Genomic DNA, 20,054 nt, shown 5'->3' on the forward strand with positions numbered 1-20,054 from the left:
GTTTTATCATCTTCTTTAGAATATATTTTTCAAAATGTACCATTAGAAAGATTTCTTAGCGTAAAGCCCCTTTGTGAGTCTGAAATTTCATTCATAATGTTCTAAAAGGTCTTAAAGTCTTAAATCTGACTTGATGAAACCCGCAGAAACCCTGTTACAGATCAAGATTATAAAAACAAACGGTGTATAAAAGCAACAATATGCAGAGTTTTTCCTGTGTCTTGCTCTGGAACAAACGACAGATGATTGTGACTAAATATCACAATCCGATCACAAATATGATTTTGACCCCATCGCTTTATTTTTTTAACAGGGCTTTCTGAAAAGTGAGCGAGTTGCCCGCATGGTACTGAGCGGAGGATGTTCTGCCAGTGACTTCCGTGAGGTCTTCAAAAAGAACATTGAGCGCCGCGTACGCAGCCTGCCTGAGATTGACGGCTTGAGCAAAGAGACTGTCTTAAGCTCCTGGATCACCAAGTACGATGCCATCTACAAAGGAGAAGAGGACCAGCGGCGGGCGCAGGGAAGAATGCCATTCAGCGCAGTGTCAGAGCTCATCCTTAGCAAGGAGCAACTCTATGAAATGTTCCAGCACATCCTGGGAATCAAAAAGTTTGAGCATCAGCTGCTCTACAATGCCCTTCAGGTCAGTAACTTTTTTTTTCATGGAGGGAACTGATGGTATAAAGCAATTCAAGTTTATTTGTATAGCGCTTTTTTACAATAATTATTGTTTCAAAGCAGCTTTTCAAAAGGTGCGCATTACAATCAAAATCAGAAAAGTTATTAGTTAGGATAACTTTATTATTTACTAACTACTTTAACTAATTAACTTGTAAATAATAGCTTTTAACAGTTTAGGTTATTATATACAGTTGAAGTCAGAATTATTAGCCCCCTTTGAATTTTTTCTTTTAAAATATTTCCCAAATGATATTTAACAGAGCAAGGAAATTTTCACAGAATGTCTGATAATATTTTTTTCTTCTGGAGAAAATCTTATTTGTTTTATTTCAGCTAGAATAAAAGCAGTTTTAATTTTTTTTAAACCATTTAAGGTCAAAATTATTAGCCCCTTTAAGCTATATATTTTTTCGATAGTCTACAGAACAAACCATCGTTATACAATAACTTGCCTAATTACCCTAACCTGCCTAGTTAACCTAATTAACCTAGTTAAGCCTTTAAATTTCACTTTAAGCTATATAGAAGTGTCTTAAAAATATCAAGTAGAATATTATTTACTGTCATCATGGCAAAGATAGAGCAAATTAGTGATTAGAAATGATTTATTAAAACTATTATGTTTTGAAATGTGTTGAAAAAATCTCTCTGTTAAACAGAAATTAGGGAAAAAAGTAAACGGGGCTAATAATTCAGGGTGGCTAATAATTCTGACCTCAACTGTATAGACCAATTACCATGTTTGTAAACATTTAGGATATGCGCGCAGGGAGGTGGCAGAAAGAAACCGGGAGCGCTAGCATTTACAGTGAGGGAATGACATCCGATGCGGTACAGAGTTTGTTGTTGTCTTAGAAATAAGATATATTGATTACACATTATATATATTATTTACAGTACATAATGCTTTCAGCATATTATAACAACTCCTTACCCAGTGATAAGCACAATGATTCAGCAAAATTAACGTTAAAGTGAGCGGCGTTCATCTGACAGGTCCATTTGCCATAGCACGCTCCCAATGAATATTGGATAAGATGAAATGACCAAGCATCCAGGCCCCAAATATACTATCTCCAAGTGATTTCACAAGAGAGAAGTTAAAGATCTACAAGTCTTTGGATGCCAACAATGTTGTTCTGTGTGGTCATGTGCAAGAAATAATGCTTCAGGATGACCAGATTCAACAGCTAAAACCCGAGGTTCTGCCTAGCCAAAGACAAGGAAAGAAGACAGAGTTAATGTTATACAAGGCCTGGGTAATTAATCACAAACACCTAAAACGACAGCATTCTGACAGCGAACTGCACCTGTACGGCAGGGTATGTGAACTTACACATAAAGGTAAAGTTGGTTTTATATTCGCACATTCTGTCTTTCTCCTTAGTAATATAATTTCATAAAAGTATTATTTGCAAACTCTAAATAGTGAAATCATATTAGCAGCCAATGACTATCAAAGTACAACATTGTTTACAGTCAAATAAACTGTGTGAATGTTGTTTTCAAGTCACACTTGCAGGTTATTTCAGACCGAATATTCAAAGTGCCATAGTAAACAATATAGGGAGTGTGTCACAAGTTGTCACTGAATGAATGTGTGAATATAAAACCAAGTTTACCTTAATAACTTACACTTTCACGTTTCATTCACCATATGTAACTGTTTTGCTGAAATCATTTCTGCAATCAAAAATTATTAATGTGTATGATTCAGCATAGCGTGAGCTTACCTGATATAACATGAGAACAGCATAGTCCAGCATTTCTAATTAGGTCGTCACTTCATTCAGCTCATTTTAGCTAAATATGTCTGCAGTTAGCATTAAAGCAGTGTGGTGTATGATAAAAGTTAAGTTTTCGAATTTGGCATCCTACTGCACAACACGACATCTTTACTATGGGGACCCGTGTGATGTCATGTGTGACGTAGGTTGGTAATTGGTCTATATGATAGTTAATATGAAGAAGTTTCTCAATTTTTCATAATTCTTTACTTTTATTTGTTCAAGTTTAATTTAGGTGGTTTTGGGTTCAGTTTTTGCTATCATTGTATTTGTATTGCTCAATTTTCCAGTTTTTTATTTGCATAAGAGTTAATGTAAGCTATATACGTGTAAGCTCTGGTCAACACTGGATGTGTTCAATTAACTCTGATAAACTAGAATTACTACAACAAAAAAAAAAAGTAAAACCTAAATAAATCATGCATTTACAAACTAAAAACTGACAAAACCATTAATAAAATGAACCAAAAGTAAACTGAAATTTACATGTCACAACTTAAAAACAGTATAATTTGGAATAAAGCACAGTAATTAGGCTACTTGACACACAACAAAAATTAAACACTAAATAATCATTTGACGTTTTATTTTGAATAAATTCTGAATTTCGCAGCCAAGCTCGTGTGTGTGTGTGTGTGTGTGTGTGTGTCTATTGTATATTCCTCAAAGAATCCTGCAGTAAAGGTTTCTTCAAAAATGGAATGGACCATTGATGGACCATAGTGATAATAATACATATTTTATGTAAATGTTTGTAGCAAATCAGCATAATAGTTATGCTTTCTGAAGAATCACATAGTACTTAAGACTTTAGCAATGAAATTCTTGAAGGGGGCATATTTTTTTTTTCTACAAAATGGTGCCCAACAGAAGTTTGGGAACTACTTTTATAGACTTACGGCTGCGCAAAAATCTAAATAATATATGCACTGCATATTTCAGTGTGAATTGCAGCACTGTTTTTACACATGAGCAGTTCACTATCCAGCAGCGTTTTCAGCATCTTAGAGCAGCCTGGTTCAAAGTAAATGCCTCTGCACAGTCCACACAAACTATTTGGGTCGCTTTATTGTACTTTTGGGATTGCAGTATGCTGCAAATGTCTTATCTTGGAATGAAAAATACTCTTGACAAAATAGACTTCCTGACTTTAGGACTCCCTGCAGTTTTTTTTTTTTTTGGTTTAAAATGTGTTGGTTTTAACTCAAATAAATTAAATACTAACAATTAATATTAGTAATGTAATTATACAGTATTTAATTTATTAATTTAATTTAATTTAATTTAATTTAATTTAATTTAATTTAATTTAATTTAATTTAATTTAATTTAATTTAATTTAATTTAATTTAATTTAATTTAATTTGGATATTAAAGGGGTATTAAAGCCTGACAAAACAGACTTCTTGACTTTAGGACTTCCTGCAGTTTTGTTATTATTATATTTTTTTGGTTTAAAATGTGTTGGTTTTAACGTAAATTAATTAAATATTAACAATTAATATTAGTAATGTTTTTAATAGTAATAGTTTTTTTATTTAATTTAATTTGGCTCAGTCTGTTTATTAATCTGGGCTCGCCACAGCGGAATGAACCGCCAACTTATCCAGCATATGTTTTATACAGCGGATGCCCTTCCAGCTGCAACCCATCACTGGGAAACGTCCATACACACCCATTCACACACATACTCTATGGACAATTTAGCTTACCCAATTCACCAATAGCGCATTTATAAGTTTAGGTTAAGTCAAGTCAAGTTAAGTTTAGTTTAATTATTAAAGGGGTAGAAGAAAGTCCAGCCTTTCTCAAGAAGTTCAGTTCCAGAGCCCCAGCTGGAAGGTTGGAGGAAAGTCCTTACCCCATGTGGAGGACTTCAAGTATCTTGGGCTTTTGTTCACGAGTGAGGGCGGTACCGATCAATGTACCGGTCCGTTTTGGTAAAGGAGCTGAGCCGAAAGGCAAAGCTCTCGATTTACCGGTCAATCTACGTTCCTACTCTCACCTGTGGTCATGAGATTTGGGTCATGACCATAAGGACAAGATCTCGGATACAAGCGACTGAAATTAGTTTCCTTTGCAGGGTGGCAGGGCACACCCTTATAAATAGGGTGAAGAGCTCTGTCAAGAGGAGCTCGGAGTAGAGCCGCTGCTCCTCCACATCGAGAGAAGTCAGCTGAGGTGGCTTGGGCATCTGTTTCAGATGCCTATACCTAGGGAGGTGTTCCAGGCATGTCCCACAGGGAGGAGGCCTCGAGGAAGACCCAGGACACGCTGGAGGGACTATGTTTCTCGGCTGGCCTGGGAACGCCTTGGGATCCCCCCCCCCCCCCCCCCCCCCCCCCCCCGGAGGAGCTGGAGGAAGTGTCTAAGGAGAGGGAAGTGTGGAGTTCTCTCCTAAGACTGCTGCCCCTGCTACCCGGCCCGGAAAAGCGGATGAAAATTAAAGAATTAATGAATGTATTAAAGGGGTTATATTTTGAGTTTAGAAGCCCTTTTTATTAGTTACACGGGTGTCCATTTATTGAATTGCATCCAGTAATGAATGACTTTTACTCATTTTTAGCACCTGTAATATAAGAGCATGAATATGTAAATATATGCTGCAATTTTTCTTTTTTACTTACTCTATAAATGAAAATACATAAAAAAAAATCAACATAAAAAAAAAAAAAAACAGCATTGAGAACACAGCAGTATTAAGATGTGCTAAAGTGTTTGGTTTCATGCTTAGTTATGTGAACAAGGAATGACGTGTGGATTATTAGTTATGTAAACTAAAATGACTTGTTTACTTTGTTGAGACGACATGAAATTGCATTTGGTTTTGTGCTGCGTCACATGGCTTATCAGTTTTGTGCGCTTAATAGGCCATTTGATGTTCTGAACAGTACAGCATGTCCAAACAGCAGTAAAAATGAATAGTGCACACAGATACTCTTTGAGAGCAGCAGAAGTTGAAATCAATGTGTATTTTTATTTTTTTTGCAGGGATAGTCATTTTTTTAAATATTACATTCAAAAGCTCATAAAAAACACTAACATCTGTATTTTTTTAAACATATTTTAATGAGATTGTTATTTCCAAACACGCTCATTAAGCTATATTTACAACACACTTGTGCATATCCTGTGTTTTTTAGTTGAAATGTTTTGTACAAATTGCAATTACATACTGTAAGTGCATAACAAAAAGCACAAAAATGAATAAAGAAGGCTTCCCTAGTTATTATACAGAATGCACATATCTCCACATATGCACACAGCCATCTAAAATGTTCTTCTAAAATGAGCATTTTTCTCCGCTTTCTTTGATTATGTTCAGATATTTCACATTAAAGGCCATAAAAATAACCTACTCAATGCAGTTTAAGTAAAATTGCTGAACCTACACATAAGAGCTTGAGCAAAATGTTCATTTTAGAAGAAGATTTCAGATGGCACTCCTTATATAGACTCGTGTATATGTATATTTGCTTCAAATTTATAATGTTTCACAGGTTCGTATTGAGAAAAACAAGCATATACTGTAAACACAGTGTTGTTTGGTGTGATGAGCTGTGAAGCTGTGTTCCTTCTTATGCTTTGTTGTGTGCCTGATCAGTTTTGTGTTTGTGTTATCAGTTTGTTGTTGTGAATAGTAAAACCTGCCTGATGGAATTTTAGTTACAAAATATCAGATGGGTATAACATACACTCACCGGCCACTTTATTAAGTACAGCTGTCCAGCTGCTCGTTAATGCAAATTTCTAGTCAGCCATTCACATGGCAGCAACTCAATGCATTTAGGCATGGTCAAGATGATCTGCTGCAGTTCAAACTGAGCATCAGAATGGGGAAGAAAGGTGATTTAAGTGACTTTGAACGTGGCATGGTTGTTGATGCCAGATGGACTGGTCTGAGTATTTCAGAATCTGCTGATCTACTGGGACATTCACGCACAACCATGTCTAGGGTTTACAGAGAACGGTCTAAAAAAAAAAGAAACTATCCAGTGGACGGCAGTTCTGTGGGCGCAAATGCCTTGTTCATGCCAGAGGTCAGAGGAGAATGGCCAGACTGGTTCCAGCTGATAGAAAGACGGTAACAGTAGCATCTCTGACAGCACAACACATCGATCCTTGAGGCAGATGGACTACAGCAGCAGAAGACCACACGAGTGCCCCTCCTATCAGCTAAGAACAAGAAAATGAGGCTACAATTCGCACAGGCTCACCAAAATTGGACAATAAATGATTGGAAAAATGTTGCCTGATCTGATAAGTCTCGATTTCTGCTGTGACATTTGGATGGTAGGGTCAGAATTTGGCGTCAACAACATGAAAACAAGGATCCATCCTTCCTTGTATCAATTCTTCAGGTTGGTGGTGGAGGTGTAATGGTGTGGGGGATATTTTCATGGCACACTTTGAGCCCATTAGTACCAATTGAGCAGCATGTCAATGCCACAGCCCACCCGAGTATTACTGCTGACCATGTCCATCCATTTATGACCCATCTTCTGATGGCTACTTTAATCAGGATATTGCACCATGTCATAAAGCACGAATCATCTCAGACTGGTTTCTTGAACAAAATCTCGAAGTAATATTTTTAGTACCTTGTGGAATCTATGCCACAAAGGATTAAGGCAGTTCTGAAGGCAAAAGGGGGTCCAACTCGGTACTAGTAAGGTGTACCTAATAAAGTGGCCAGTGAGTGTAGATGACAATCCAGGATCGCATCATACTTGGCAAAATCATGACGTGCAAAAACGTCAGGAGTGATCTTTATGGCCAGCTTTAGGTTATTGTCCCAGGACCAGCAGGGACATCTACACTCATGCTAAATGTCACCTATTACTGGCTAAACTTTTTACAGCTCCGTATAATTATTTGTTGGTCCTCCGACTGAACATGGTATCTCTCGGTGTCTTTTTTTTTTTCCCTTTATTTCTGTCACCTGAGGGAGTTTCCTTGTCACTGTCACCTTTAGTTTGTTTGACTGGGGTTAGTAGAGCTGCCTTTCAGTTGAAACGCATCCTTCAACACAAGTATGCATATAGAATTAAAATAACTCTTCATTGAACTCACTCGAAGTGAAAAACATCAATTCTGTCCAACTGTTTGATGTGCTGAACTTTCACACTGATGAATATTTGTACTAGATGCCTGATGGATCTCTTTGAAACAAGTTCAGTTTTATAGAGCTCAATATAGGTAAAGTGACATTGTCTTGCAATTCACTCTATATTATTTCTTTATTTATATATTACAGATTTAGCTGTGTCAGACTCTATTTAGTTTGTTCTCCATGCTGTGCATGTTGACATTCTATTACAGAATACTGTAATTCTTTCAACATTATCCTGAACATTTTGTAATTATGACATCATTTAGATTTCCTGTCAAAAATATTCTGATTATTTCATGTTAGGCTTTGCTCCTATATTACATTGAACTATTTCAATCATAGCATTCCATTAGTTGTTTTTAATTGACTAATGAACTATTTTTAAAACAGATTTTAATCTTTAAGGGGAGAAAAAACAAATGGGGATTTGGCCATGACACTTCATTGTTGTGGCTTTTAACAATTACTAACGAATAAAATATAATTGCCAGGTCCCAAATTCATTTAGATGATTTGGATAAAGGTTTTGGGTCTCCAATGTTTTGTTCCCAGCAGACCTTTTTTAGTGTTCATCACGCATTCAGAAAAGGTCAGTTGGGGCTGGAACACTTGTTTTTTTTGTATGTGCTGGTCATTTTAATTTGCACATATTTGCATCAATAATCTAGTTTCATAGTCAGTATTTATCAGCAATTAAATTACTGTTTTTTTTACTATATTTTTTCACTATGGAAAAAAAGTTTTCACCAAAATACGGTAACACAATTTTTTTGTGTAAGCAAGTATTTTACAGCACTTTAGAAATGCTCAAAAATGTCTCTGTCAATGTTTTCAAACTATTATATTTGACTTGACCAACGGAGAGATGTCACATCCATAACAACAATTTTTCCTCATAAATGCAAAAATGTAAAATAAAATAAATTTAATCATTTTTGTTCTAAAGAGAGCCATCTTTTATCCTTTTGATTAGCATTGTTTCTTTTGGATTGCTCAGTTTAATTCACAGAATTTCTACAAAGTATGTTGTATACTGCAAACTCACAGACTTTTTTTGTCACATCCATAACAGATGTTTATTTTGCTCATTTAAAGTACAAAACATGTTCACAGATTGATATTTTTCCAGTCCCTTAACTCCATGGTCAGTTGTTCTGGAAAATATAAACAGATGTTTCAATATAATGTTAACATATACATTCTATGTGAAAAAAGCTAGAAGAAGAAGAAATCGTAATTCTCTCAATGATATGGATTTACTTTCATTGACTAAACACTGGCTTCACAGCTCAGTGAATGTCAGTGCCGTCGCTTATTAATCCGTGATCGTCAAATTTAGCTTGTGTGGATGCTACTGCGTTACTTGACTAAAAAAATATCTTCGCTATTAAAAAGCTATTTGATTTACAAAGTAGCAATGCTACCGCCACGCGAGTGAGGAATGTAGTTGAGCTAGTAGCGTCACTATTTGTAGCAACACTACTTCCCAACACTGTACATACCTAAATTAATGTATGTTGATCCTTTGTGTGGATCATTATTGGCCAGTTGCCACTGAGTGGTACGGTACGGTTAAGTTCGGTACACTTTTATGCCCGTTTCCACTTTCAAAAGGTACCTAAAAGCAAACCGTACCAAACCACTTTTTGAGTACCCTTTGCAAAAAGGCAGAACAAGATGCGCAACTAAATGCTATTGGGTTACAGAGATGCGTCACTCGCTCGTACACAAGCAGGAGAATAAAAACAAAGGAACCGACATTTTTAAATACACAGCCGAGACATTACGCCATATAATATAAACATAAAATACTAAGCCATGGTTATGCACAAACTTTCTGTCGTACACCACGCCCACCAAAAGAGTACCATTGGTAGCCTTTTAGCAATGGAAACACAAGCCTGATAAAGTTGACCTGTACCAAAACCGTACCGTACCATGCTGTACCACGCAGTGGAAATAGGCCATATAAAAATCTAGTTGTTACCTTTAATATGAGATCACTGCAAATTCAGCCTGTGATAAATAAACGTTTTGGTCACAAATCATTTTGTTCTGTATTCTAGTAAAATAAAGAATAAAAAAAATAAATAAAATGTAAATCTGTATTTGCAACTGTAAAAATCACAGAAATTATGAAAAAACACAATCAGTGCATCACTACTGAGGAGTAATCAACAACCGAATTTGCATTTTTGGGTGAATTATCCCTTTTAATTGCTTACAGATGACAAACAACACAAGCCAAAACACTTTTGTTTTGGAATTTAATGAGACACTTTTTACAATTACATGTTGTGTTGATTTGTTTTTTCCTATCCCTGTAAGCAGTTTTAGTGCCTTTAATCTTTGCCCTTTACCTTAATCACCTGAGCACAGGTGGCTTCAGCCCATCATCGGCTGCTTTGAAGACATCTCAGAAAGGTCAGGGGGTTTGATGGGAATTGGTCCAACTGGTGGCCCTCATGTTATCTGTCACTAGCCTTTCCCCAGGGGACAACAGGAAGAGAAGAAATGTGGTGGGTGGTCTTTATGGCCTCCCCTTTTCATTGCAATTGCAGATAGCAGATTAGTGCAATTAGGCAGCTTGAGCCCAACATTAATTGGCATGTTTGGCATCGAACTGAGATCTTGTGGTTGGAGAAAAGCAGGAGACTTTATATAAAAGGGTCATGAAACACTAAAACACATTTTTTTAAATGTTAAGATATAATATATATATATATATATATATATATATATATATATATATATATATATATATATATATATATATATATATATATATATATGCTAACGCCCAGGAGGAGGTGGCACTTCTAGTAAAGTGCGCTCTTACATTCAGGGGGCGCAGCACACCCTGGCATTGATATGCAAGTGCGATGGCATCAACTATCCAGTGAGCCAACCTCTGTTTCGATACGGCACTTCCCTTCTGCCGACCACCATTACAGATAAAGTGCTGTTCACAAGATCTTAAATTTTGTTTTCTTTCCACGTAAAGGCGAATGGGACAAAGCAGTGCATGGGCTGGGTCTGCCTCCTCCGAGGGCAGAGCTTGCAGGTTTACCACCTGATCTCTAAATGGGGTGGTAGGAATGTTTTGCACATGGGTCTCAGGATAACGTGAGAGTAAGCTGGCCCGAATTCAAGGCACGATTCGTTGACCAAAAATGCCTCCAGATGCCCGAAGCATCAGCCTGGCCTGCTCCTCGGAGAGGCGCGCAACCATGGTGATCAAATCCAGCTCAAGCCCGAGATAAGAGATCCTCTGCACGGGGCAAAGATTGCTCTTCTCTGGGTTGACCCGAAGCCCCAACTGGTAGAGGTGCCGAAGCACCCTGCCTCTGTGCATAATCAATTGATCCCAGGAGGAGGCTAAAATTAGCTAGTCGTCGAGATGGAGAATGCGGATGTTCGCTAAACTGAAGAGGCACTAGGGCATGCTTCACGAGCTTGGTAAAAACCCGTGGAGACGGAGAGAGCCACAAGGAGAAGGCTTTGTACTGCCATGCTCGTCCTTTGAACGTGAACTGGAGAAAAAGGACAGTGGCGTGGAAGGATGGAGACATAAAAATACACATCCTTCAGGTCTATAGCTGCAAAACAATCCTGAGGACAGACGCACTGGAGGATGTGCTTCTCCTTGAGGACCCTGAATGGCATTTTGTGTAAATGACAGTTCAGTCTGTGCAGATCTAGGATTGGTCTTAACCCAAATAAAAGAATGTCTTACCTTCCTCCCTGAATCCAGTGGTGAGGCCGGAGTGAGAGCCTGAGACGAAGGGGCCTGGTGCTACGAGCTGGAAGGCGGAGCATCCCAGACTGGCAGGACTCGGGTTTGCGCATCCGGAGAGAGAGGAAACTGCTCTTTTGCTGAAAATTTGGGTACCGCCAGCCCGAAGGCCAGCAGTGGAATTTTTGAAGTCGATGGTGTTGACTGTAATGGTCCACCCCCCCAATTTCACCTATTGATAGGTGGCCACAGCGTGCAGCGCGGATGCGTCTTGGCCATGAGAGACTCAGATAAACTACATGAAACTAAACAAAATTTTAGGCCCTAAAATGTCTTAAATATACAGAAATATAGTGTTGTAGGTCTTAAATCATTTTATAAAGGTCCTAATTTTCCTCTTTCCAAGTAAAGCTACCCAATTGGCTGACACCCAATTACCAATAATTAATTAGAATTTTTTATTGCAAAGAGACAATTCACAACAACTGTTAGACAATTTTACAGCAAATTCTCCAAATTAAATTCAATAATCAGGGAAAGAAAACTTAAGCAACACATCCCTACACATGACCTTTCAATAATAAAACAATTTACAGAAGGAACCGGGCCATAAGAAAAAAATCCTTTGCCCTGTATAACTCTAAAATTTAATTCATAACAGTCTTAAAAGTGTCTTAAAATGTTTTAAATTTGATTTGAAGAAACCTGCAGAAACCTTGTCTTTGGATATAAAGCAACACTTTTCAGGTCTATAGCATGCTTGAATGTTGATTTATAAGTGATTTGTTTCTCAGATGTTTGCTGAATCATGGGCTGACTAGTAGCTTTTGATCTGGAGGGTGCTTTTCTACTGGAGATACTGTTGGCCAAAAAAACGAAATAAAATTGTTGTAAAAAAAATCGTACATATACCACATTAACAGTAACAACATTTTTTTGCAGTTTTAAAATCTTTACTTTTCCAAACAGCGATATATCTTGAAACCAGTTATCAGCCCATGCCTATTAGAGCAAAGACCATAGAATACACAAGGCATGTCACTTGTATAGTTTTGAATGGGGATTAGTGTAACGTTCAGTTTGGTGAATGAAGCCCCACCTACTAGTTCAGGAGATAATAATTGATCGTGTGATGTGTGCTTTTACAAAAGTTTGGTGGTCAACAAACACATTGGAATCTCAGAGAATACTTGTTTCACAGAGATAAAAAATATATCCACATAAAGCTTAAAATCTGTACTTTTAAAAGAACCAAGTGCGCTTAAAAACAAAAGTTTTTTTGGTTTTGTAATCTGTATGAAATGAATGCCAGGTACAGTCCATCTAATCAAATGCACATCACATCCCAGCAGTTACTTAAACGCCCACAGACTTAAACAGAGTAAACAGAGTCACTTTCATTTCTAGAGGAATTTCGCCATTCAGAGCAAGTTGTGGATTACTTCTTAATGATCAGACGATCATTATCCAGAAGATGATAATGTTTAGAACAGCCATAAATGAGGTTGGTGTCGTTATCTAGTTCCTTTTGCCTGCGCATGCGCATTAGCTTGGGCAACCATGAAGATATGCAGGTTTTGTTTGATTCGGACGTTTAGAAATGAAACTCATGACAGTTGTTGTATAATTTTATTGGTGGTTCCAAATATGTAATGTAATCGTAAGCTTGGCAAACAGTTTTGGAGAATTTGATGTTTTCCCATTCAGAAAGAATCCTCGAGCATACTGCCTGAGAGATATTTCAAAGATGGCTGCCGAGTGAAATGACTTGCCTTAAAGTAGGAGTCTTGAAGTGCCGGCCCGCTGGCCATTTGCGGCTATTTTTCCTCCTACTTCCGGCCCACGCAAATGATGTCAAAAATAAATGGTGATTTGGCCCCCCAAAACATATATTTTTGAATCACTATCATTGTTGTGCAGTCACATATAGCCACTTGGGGTTTTGACATGCTTCCTATTGGACGTTTAAAGTACTGCTTTATGTTTGGGTTACTTTCAGTTTCTCTTAGTGTGCGTCATGCGGATTATATCTGGGGCTGATTTAACCATTGAAATATATGTCCGTGAGTGCTTTATTTTTACTAAAGCTCTATTTTTGAAAATATTCAAAGGTCATTTGATTATAATTAGTTTTATACCACCTGTATTGTGTTGTACTGTACAAGCACATTTTCATGGCTTACACGTTATGGTGGTGGTGTAAATATGATTATTTTTTTATATTATTCGATTCAAATGGTCTCGTCTCATTTTCCCTAGTATGCATATTAAAATTGGTATAAAAATGTAAATTAGTAAAATTTGACTAAATATTTTTCTCCTCTTTGTTGTATAGTTTTACAAAAAAGAGAAAGATATTGAGAAGAACAATTACCAATAAAGTCACTAAAGTTACCTAATGTGCTCTTTTGGTTAAGCAACGATTCATTGGAACAGAATAATAATTATTATTATGCCTATTATTAAATTGTAATATTTTCATAGCAATTTAAACTAAACTTCTTCAATATTATAATAAGAAACAAAAAGGAGCAGCTTTGACTGCATATAGTCTGGGGAAGAATGTCTGAATGCATCAATTACATCAGGTTTCCACTTTTTTGTTGTGCTTGAATGTTAAAAAGGCTATGAATTGTCAGTCACTGATATGGCCCCCCACCAATTTGAGTTTGAGACCCCTGAGACCCCAATTTTACTTTGATTAGGGTTAGCATTAATACACAAAAAGGTTTGGTATGTTCCCTGATTTTGAGTGTTGAAGTTAATATTTATTAATAGGTACAGAAATTTGTCAGAAATTTGAGTGTGAAATATTGTCATTTGATACTGTAAATGTATCAGGTCTATATCAATGTATTGTTATGGCCAATGTCTCTTACACCTATAGTTTTCTGTTTTTAATGCATTATTGTGAGGAACATTTTACTTCCTTTTACAGACAGAGGGATTGATTTTATAATAGGCTTCCCTTGTTTTGAACCTGGAACATTTCTTTTGAAGTAAAATTATATAATGTGAAATGTATAAGGATTTTTTTTCCTCAGTTGTTGTTTTCTTTCAGTTCAAGCATTGTGCCTTGTTTTGTGCAGGCTTCATTTTCATCTGCATGTCAGATCTGTTGCCATTAAGCACAACCTTACTTTTCAGCTGCACTCAGAAGACAGCATGTGGTTTCCTGAAAGCTTGAATATTTTGTATTAAGGCTTGTGTGTTTTCTGAATCTCCCTTTTTTGTCTTACATTGCTGTAGACTAATGAGGTAAGGTTGCACAACTGTTCCAATCAAATCAGATGTGATACTGGTGCTAATCTCTCTCAGTGCTTATTAAGAATTTATGCACCTGTGTGCATTTTATGGATCCATGTCAGCTGACATTTAAAAGTGTTGTTTGCTTTGCATGTTGGATTCGGCATTAGCTGGTGCTTCAGCATTCAAAAATCACTCAAGCGCATGTGTTTAAAGGGCAAAGAAGTGTAAATTTATGAGTGGCATTGTAAAATATACAAGCAACTGCAAAGCAAACAGAGTGATACTGAGTGTGGCAGAGATGTGCATACCTTTGTATTTTCATATTTAATATTTTTTTTCACAATATACAACATACTTTTTTTAATCATCTGAAACTTTTTTTCACTACTGCAAGCAAGCAAGGCTCTCATAGCACAAAAAAGTCTTGGATTTGTGCTGTATAAAAGCAGCATGTGAGTATTTGTATTGTGAATACAGTGTGAATGTGACTTAAAGTATTTTTGACCCAGGAAGGCTTATTAATACATTAGTCCTACACTGTAAAACCCATAAAGTTACACAAATAATGTAAAAATAATATTTCAAAAGTCCTCCGTTGTTTATTGTTTTTAGAAAATATCTAAAATCTTTTTTTCAGACAGGCCTTTGTAAAATGAAAGTTTAAATAGCTTGAAAAGGTTTAATTTATTTATATTGTATATACCTAAATTGTTATAGCTTTTGTTTGTTTTATATTGATTAATTTATTTAAGTGATTTTATTATATCCGATATTTGTAATTCTTTAAACGATTTTAATATAGGCTATTTTATCTAGATATGACATTATTGTGTTGAGCCTACAAAAGTAGACACGTAATTTGTAAAGTATTATGTCTTTCTGTTGTATTTGTATTTTGTGTTATCTCCTTAATAAATAAAGAAATTAAGAAGTTAGTGTATACTCCATCCAGCTGTTTTCATTGTTTTTGCTTTCATCTTTAAGGTTTGCACTTAAAGAATTAATAACTTTTACAGCTCAGAATTTTTTTTGTCTATTCTTTGTTTAATTATAAAAATGTAAATATAAAAATTAGATAAAAAACATTGTTCTCAGTTGTAATATTTTATTAGCTCTTAAATTAAATGCAAAGATGATAGAAACAAAAACAGCTGAAGGGAGCATACACTAACCTACATATTATTCAGTCACAAGATGGCACCTTTTTAATGAAACCATTTGAATGAAGCATATACTAACCTACGTATTATTCATTCACAAGACAAAACTGTCAAAAACAGCGGCGTGACAGACAAGCAAATACAAATGAATGTGGATGTAAGTATTTCATAGTCCCTGAATGAGTCTGCGTTATTTTGCAATTGTTATCTCAGGATAACATACATTGAAATGTCATGGCTGACTAATTAGAACAGAGTATTCTAGACAGCCATGTAATAATATGCAATAACAACCTCCTGGATAAACTTTATTCTTAACTTATAGGTTTTTTTTAATCACGTGGTTCTGATGACATGCGAAATTCAGATGGAGGGCAGGAAGTAAAAAAAAAAGGAAATATAGAGAAAAGTCTGTATTTTTGCAATTTACATCATATTTCAAAGGAGATATAAATAGAAAATAACCACTGTTTGGCATGATCCTTATATCACTAAGAGGGTCGAGTTTTTTACTGAACTAAAATATATTTGCCTGTCATCAATGCTGTACATCATGTATAAGTTACATGAAAAATACTACAGTAAATACTATAGTGTTTGGAAGCATACTATAGATAAATACTTAAATTAAACTGTCATAGTAATTATATTGTTGCTGTGGTACAACACATCTAAAGTAATAAACAAATGATTCAGTTCTCTACGATATAATTTTACACCATCACGATGTACCACAGTTTACACTAACGTTACAGTATTTAATTTAGTTTATCAGTTTACTATACTACAGTATTCTGTTGCATTCATTAACAAAGGGTTACACACATTATTCACTTTACTATGTGGTTCAAAAACATGTTTATTATAAATTACTATAACCAGACATCACAAAATAACAGATAAAAGCGTACAAAAGTGTGGACGCATAGTCTAAATTATTATAATTTTTTTTTTTTTGTGAGGGGGAAAAATGCTCCACAATAATAACCATCTAGTTTTGTTGCAAGGGTTGCATTTCTTTTTTGTTCGGTTGATGAACTTACCATCAACAAACAATCACTGCTGCTGAAACGCCTGTAAAGACATGGATTATTGCAAGACAACAAGACAAGACAAGAGATTTCATTGCAGCGATTACATGGCAGTTTACGTTATTTAAATTCTCGTGGAATTGTAGAAGTGTGGTGGTATTTGTATGTGATTTTTATATGACACATTAACATAGTTATACACATTGTCCTGTATATAATCTTTATTGGTGCTATCGAATGAACTATCATGTTTGTACACATGGATGTATGGATAAAATGTTTATTATTTGCTGCCTTTTCTTTCGTTTTTCTTGAAAGTTTCTTGAACTTTCTCCCCTTTATGAGCTAATACTTTTGGAAGTCTATAAAAGCTGTTCTTAAATTGGCCAATTTAAACAATTATGAGCAACACAAAACAGAAATATTTTGATGTTCTAAAAGCGATTTTGCGCGTCATTAATGACGCCATGTGAAAACAGCGTATTACAAGACTGGAATACTGTCTTTTAAATACAATTTTCATGCTTTGAATAAAATAACAATCCATGCCACTAGCAAGATTTGCACCGTAGGTGTTTTGTCCATTAATATCTCAGCCGTTGCTCACAGAACTTTTATAGTCTGCTATCATTTAAGTTTCTAAATTATCTTTTAAGTAAGATAAATTGTTGATGTGCTGTTGGTCCTATTGTTAGTTGTATTATCACTACAGACATTTTCACTAACTTAACATCAAACACACTGCAAAGTGAACTTGGGAAGGAGTGTACTTTTCAGTCAAACTACATTTTAGTGTGCATTGTCTGTGCAAGTCACAATCTGTACTTTAGCACGAATCCACATTATTATTTAGCTGTAATTTAAAACAAAACAAGATAAAAATCTGAAAAATATAAGTAGATAAAATAGTACAGTTTTATATACTTTATCATTTAAAAAAGTAAAAATAATAAAACATTGTTACACTGCATTTTTTTGGAGTCCTCATAGTGCGACTATACCTTTAAGTATTGAGTAATATTATCTAGCTACATGCACTTGTAGGGTTTGGGTTATGAGTGTTTAGTTGCATGTATTTGACGTTTGGGTTTAATGAAATGGATTCAGGAAAAATAATTGCTGCACTGCATTTGTTACAACAGTTTGATGCAGTTTAGGATGATTCAGCACAGACATTTTCCATGGCTAAGAACATAATCCTCTAATTTAAACTCCTAGAACTAATAAACATTTACTGTGTAACCTTTATTTTGATAATAAGCCTCTAAATTGTTATAGTTCCATGGTAATTAGTCATTTATTATCTGTAAAAGTACACTACTGTATATAAAATGGTATGTTTAATTAAGTGTAGTTATTAACACCAAGTCAAAAACACAATAAAAGTATCGGTTTTGCATTATTGGATGCATTAAAATGATATTGATTATAGGACACACATTTAAATATTCTTAATTGACAACAGCTATACAACCAATACTGGTTGATCTCTTTATCTTTTTTAGTATAAACAAATGACAAAAGCATAAAATAAATAATCACTAACAAATTGAATAATAATGCCATAAGAAGAGGCTGCTCTCATTCTTATAAAAGCAGTGCTTAAATTGAGATGTCAGCATCACTAATTGACCATCCTCTCTCATCTGTATTAATAAACTAAAGCAGCCATGAAATGTGATGACACAGAGGAAGGGATGTGGATGGTTATTATATAAAAAGAGGAAAGCGAAATGAGAGGATAGTGAGGGGGTCAGCGAGAGCTATTTTAGTATCTTGCCATCCTTGGTCATTTCCTTCATTGATTATTATCTTTCACTCTTGCAAACTGACTCACCAGATTGCTGTTATTTTTGTACCTTCACATTTAACTGAATATGTACCCGTCTGCATTTAAAGAGAAATAGTTTTAAGATTTTTAGGTTCACATTGATATACCAATATATAAGCTACTTTTTTCAGTGCAAATTTTTTTGTCTTTATTAAATTAGATTAAATAGGTCTCGCATGAAATTAACAAGAATATTGTCCACCACCGGCCACTTTATTAAGTACACCTCACTAGTACTGGGTTGGACCCCTTTTTCATTCAGAACTGCCTTTATCCTTTGTGGCAAAGATTCAACAAGGTACTGGAAATATTCTTCAGAGATTTTGGTCCATATTGACATGATCCATATTGACATGCACATCCATGTTGCGAATCACCCGTTCCACAACATCCCAAAGGTGCTCTATTGGATTGAGATCTGGTGAGTGTGGAGGCCATTTGAATACAGTGAACTCAGTGTTATGTTCAAGAAACCAGTCTGAGATGATTCACTCTTTATGACATGGTGCGTTATCCTGCGGAAGTAGCCATCAGAAGACGGCTACACTGGTCATAAATGGAGGGACATGTTCAGCAACAATACTCACGTAGGCTGTGGCGTTGACACGATGCTCAATGAGTACTAAAAGGCCCAAAGTGTGCCAAGAAAATATCCTGCACACCATTAAACCACCACCACCAACCTGTACCATTAATACAAGGCTGGATGGATCCATGCTTTCATGTTGTTGACAGTAAATTCTGATCCTACCATCTAAATGTAGCAGCAGAAATTGAGACTCATCAGACCAGGCTATGTGTTTTCCAATCTTCTCTTGTCCAATTTTGTGAGTCTGTGCAAATTGTAGCCTCAGTGTCCTGTTCTTAGCTGACAGGAGTGGCACCCGGTGTGGTCTTCTGCTGCTGTAGCCTATCTGCCTCAAGGTTCAATGAGTTGTGTGTTCAGAGATGCTTATCTGCATACCTCGGTTGTAACGAGTGGTTATTTGTTTTACTGTTGCCTTTCTATCAGCTCCAACCAGTCTGGCCATTCTCCTTCGACCTCTGTCATTAACAAGGCAATTGCGCCCACAGAACTGCCACTCACTGGATATTTTTCTATTACGGATTATTTTCTGTAAACCCTAAAGATGGTTGTGCGTAAAATCCCAGTAGAGCAGCAGTTTCTGAAATAATCAGACCAGCCCGTCAGTCACATAAATCACCTTTCTTCTCCATTTTGATGCTCTATTTGAACTGCAGCAGATCGTCTTGACCATGTCTTAAATGCATTGAGTTGCTGCCATGTGATTGACTGATTAGAATTCTGCGTTAATGAGTTAATTTTTTAGGGCGGGGGCATAATTGTTTTATGTTTAATCCACTTCAATTTGTAAAAAAGATTAAGTTATTTTAATTCTGCCGTGTTGTTCCAACATAAATTAATTGTGTGGAACACAGCATTTTTTAAAATTAATTATGCA

General features: G+C 35.8%; 1 protein-coding gene across 5 annotated transcripts in view; it reads left to right on the forward strand.

Moving 5' to 3' along the window:
* Positions 1 to 20,054, forward strand: part of cadps2 (Ca++-dependent secretion activator 2) — a 351,417-nt gene that overhangs the window by 125,261 nt on the left and 206,102 nt on the right. For all 5 annotated transcript variants that reach the window (XM_056451362.1, XM_056451364.1, XM_056451365.1 and 2 more), the window contains exon 3: positions 314 to 646. In XM_056451362.1, the coding sequence (XP_056307337.1) occupies positions 314 to 646 (333 nt within the window). The remainder of the gene's footprint in view (positions 1 to 313; positions 647 to 20,054) is intronic.

The sequence above is a fragment of the Danio aesculapii genome, chromosome 25, assembly GCF_903798145.1.
Source record: "Danio aesculapii chromosome 25, fDanAes4.1, whole genome shotgun sequence".
Classification (NCBI taxonomy): domain Eukaryota; kingdom Metazoa; phylum Chordata; class Actinopteri; order Cypriniformes; family Danionidae; genus Danio; species Danio aesculapii.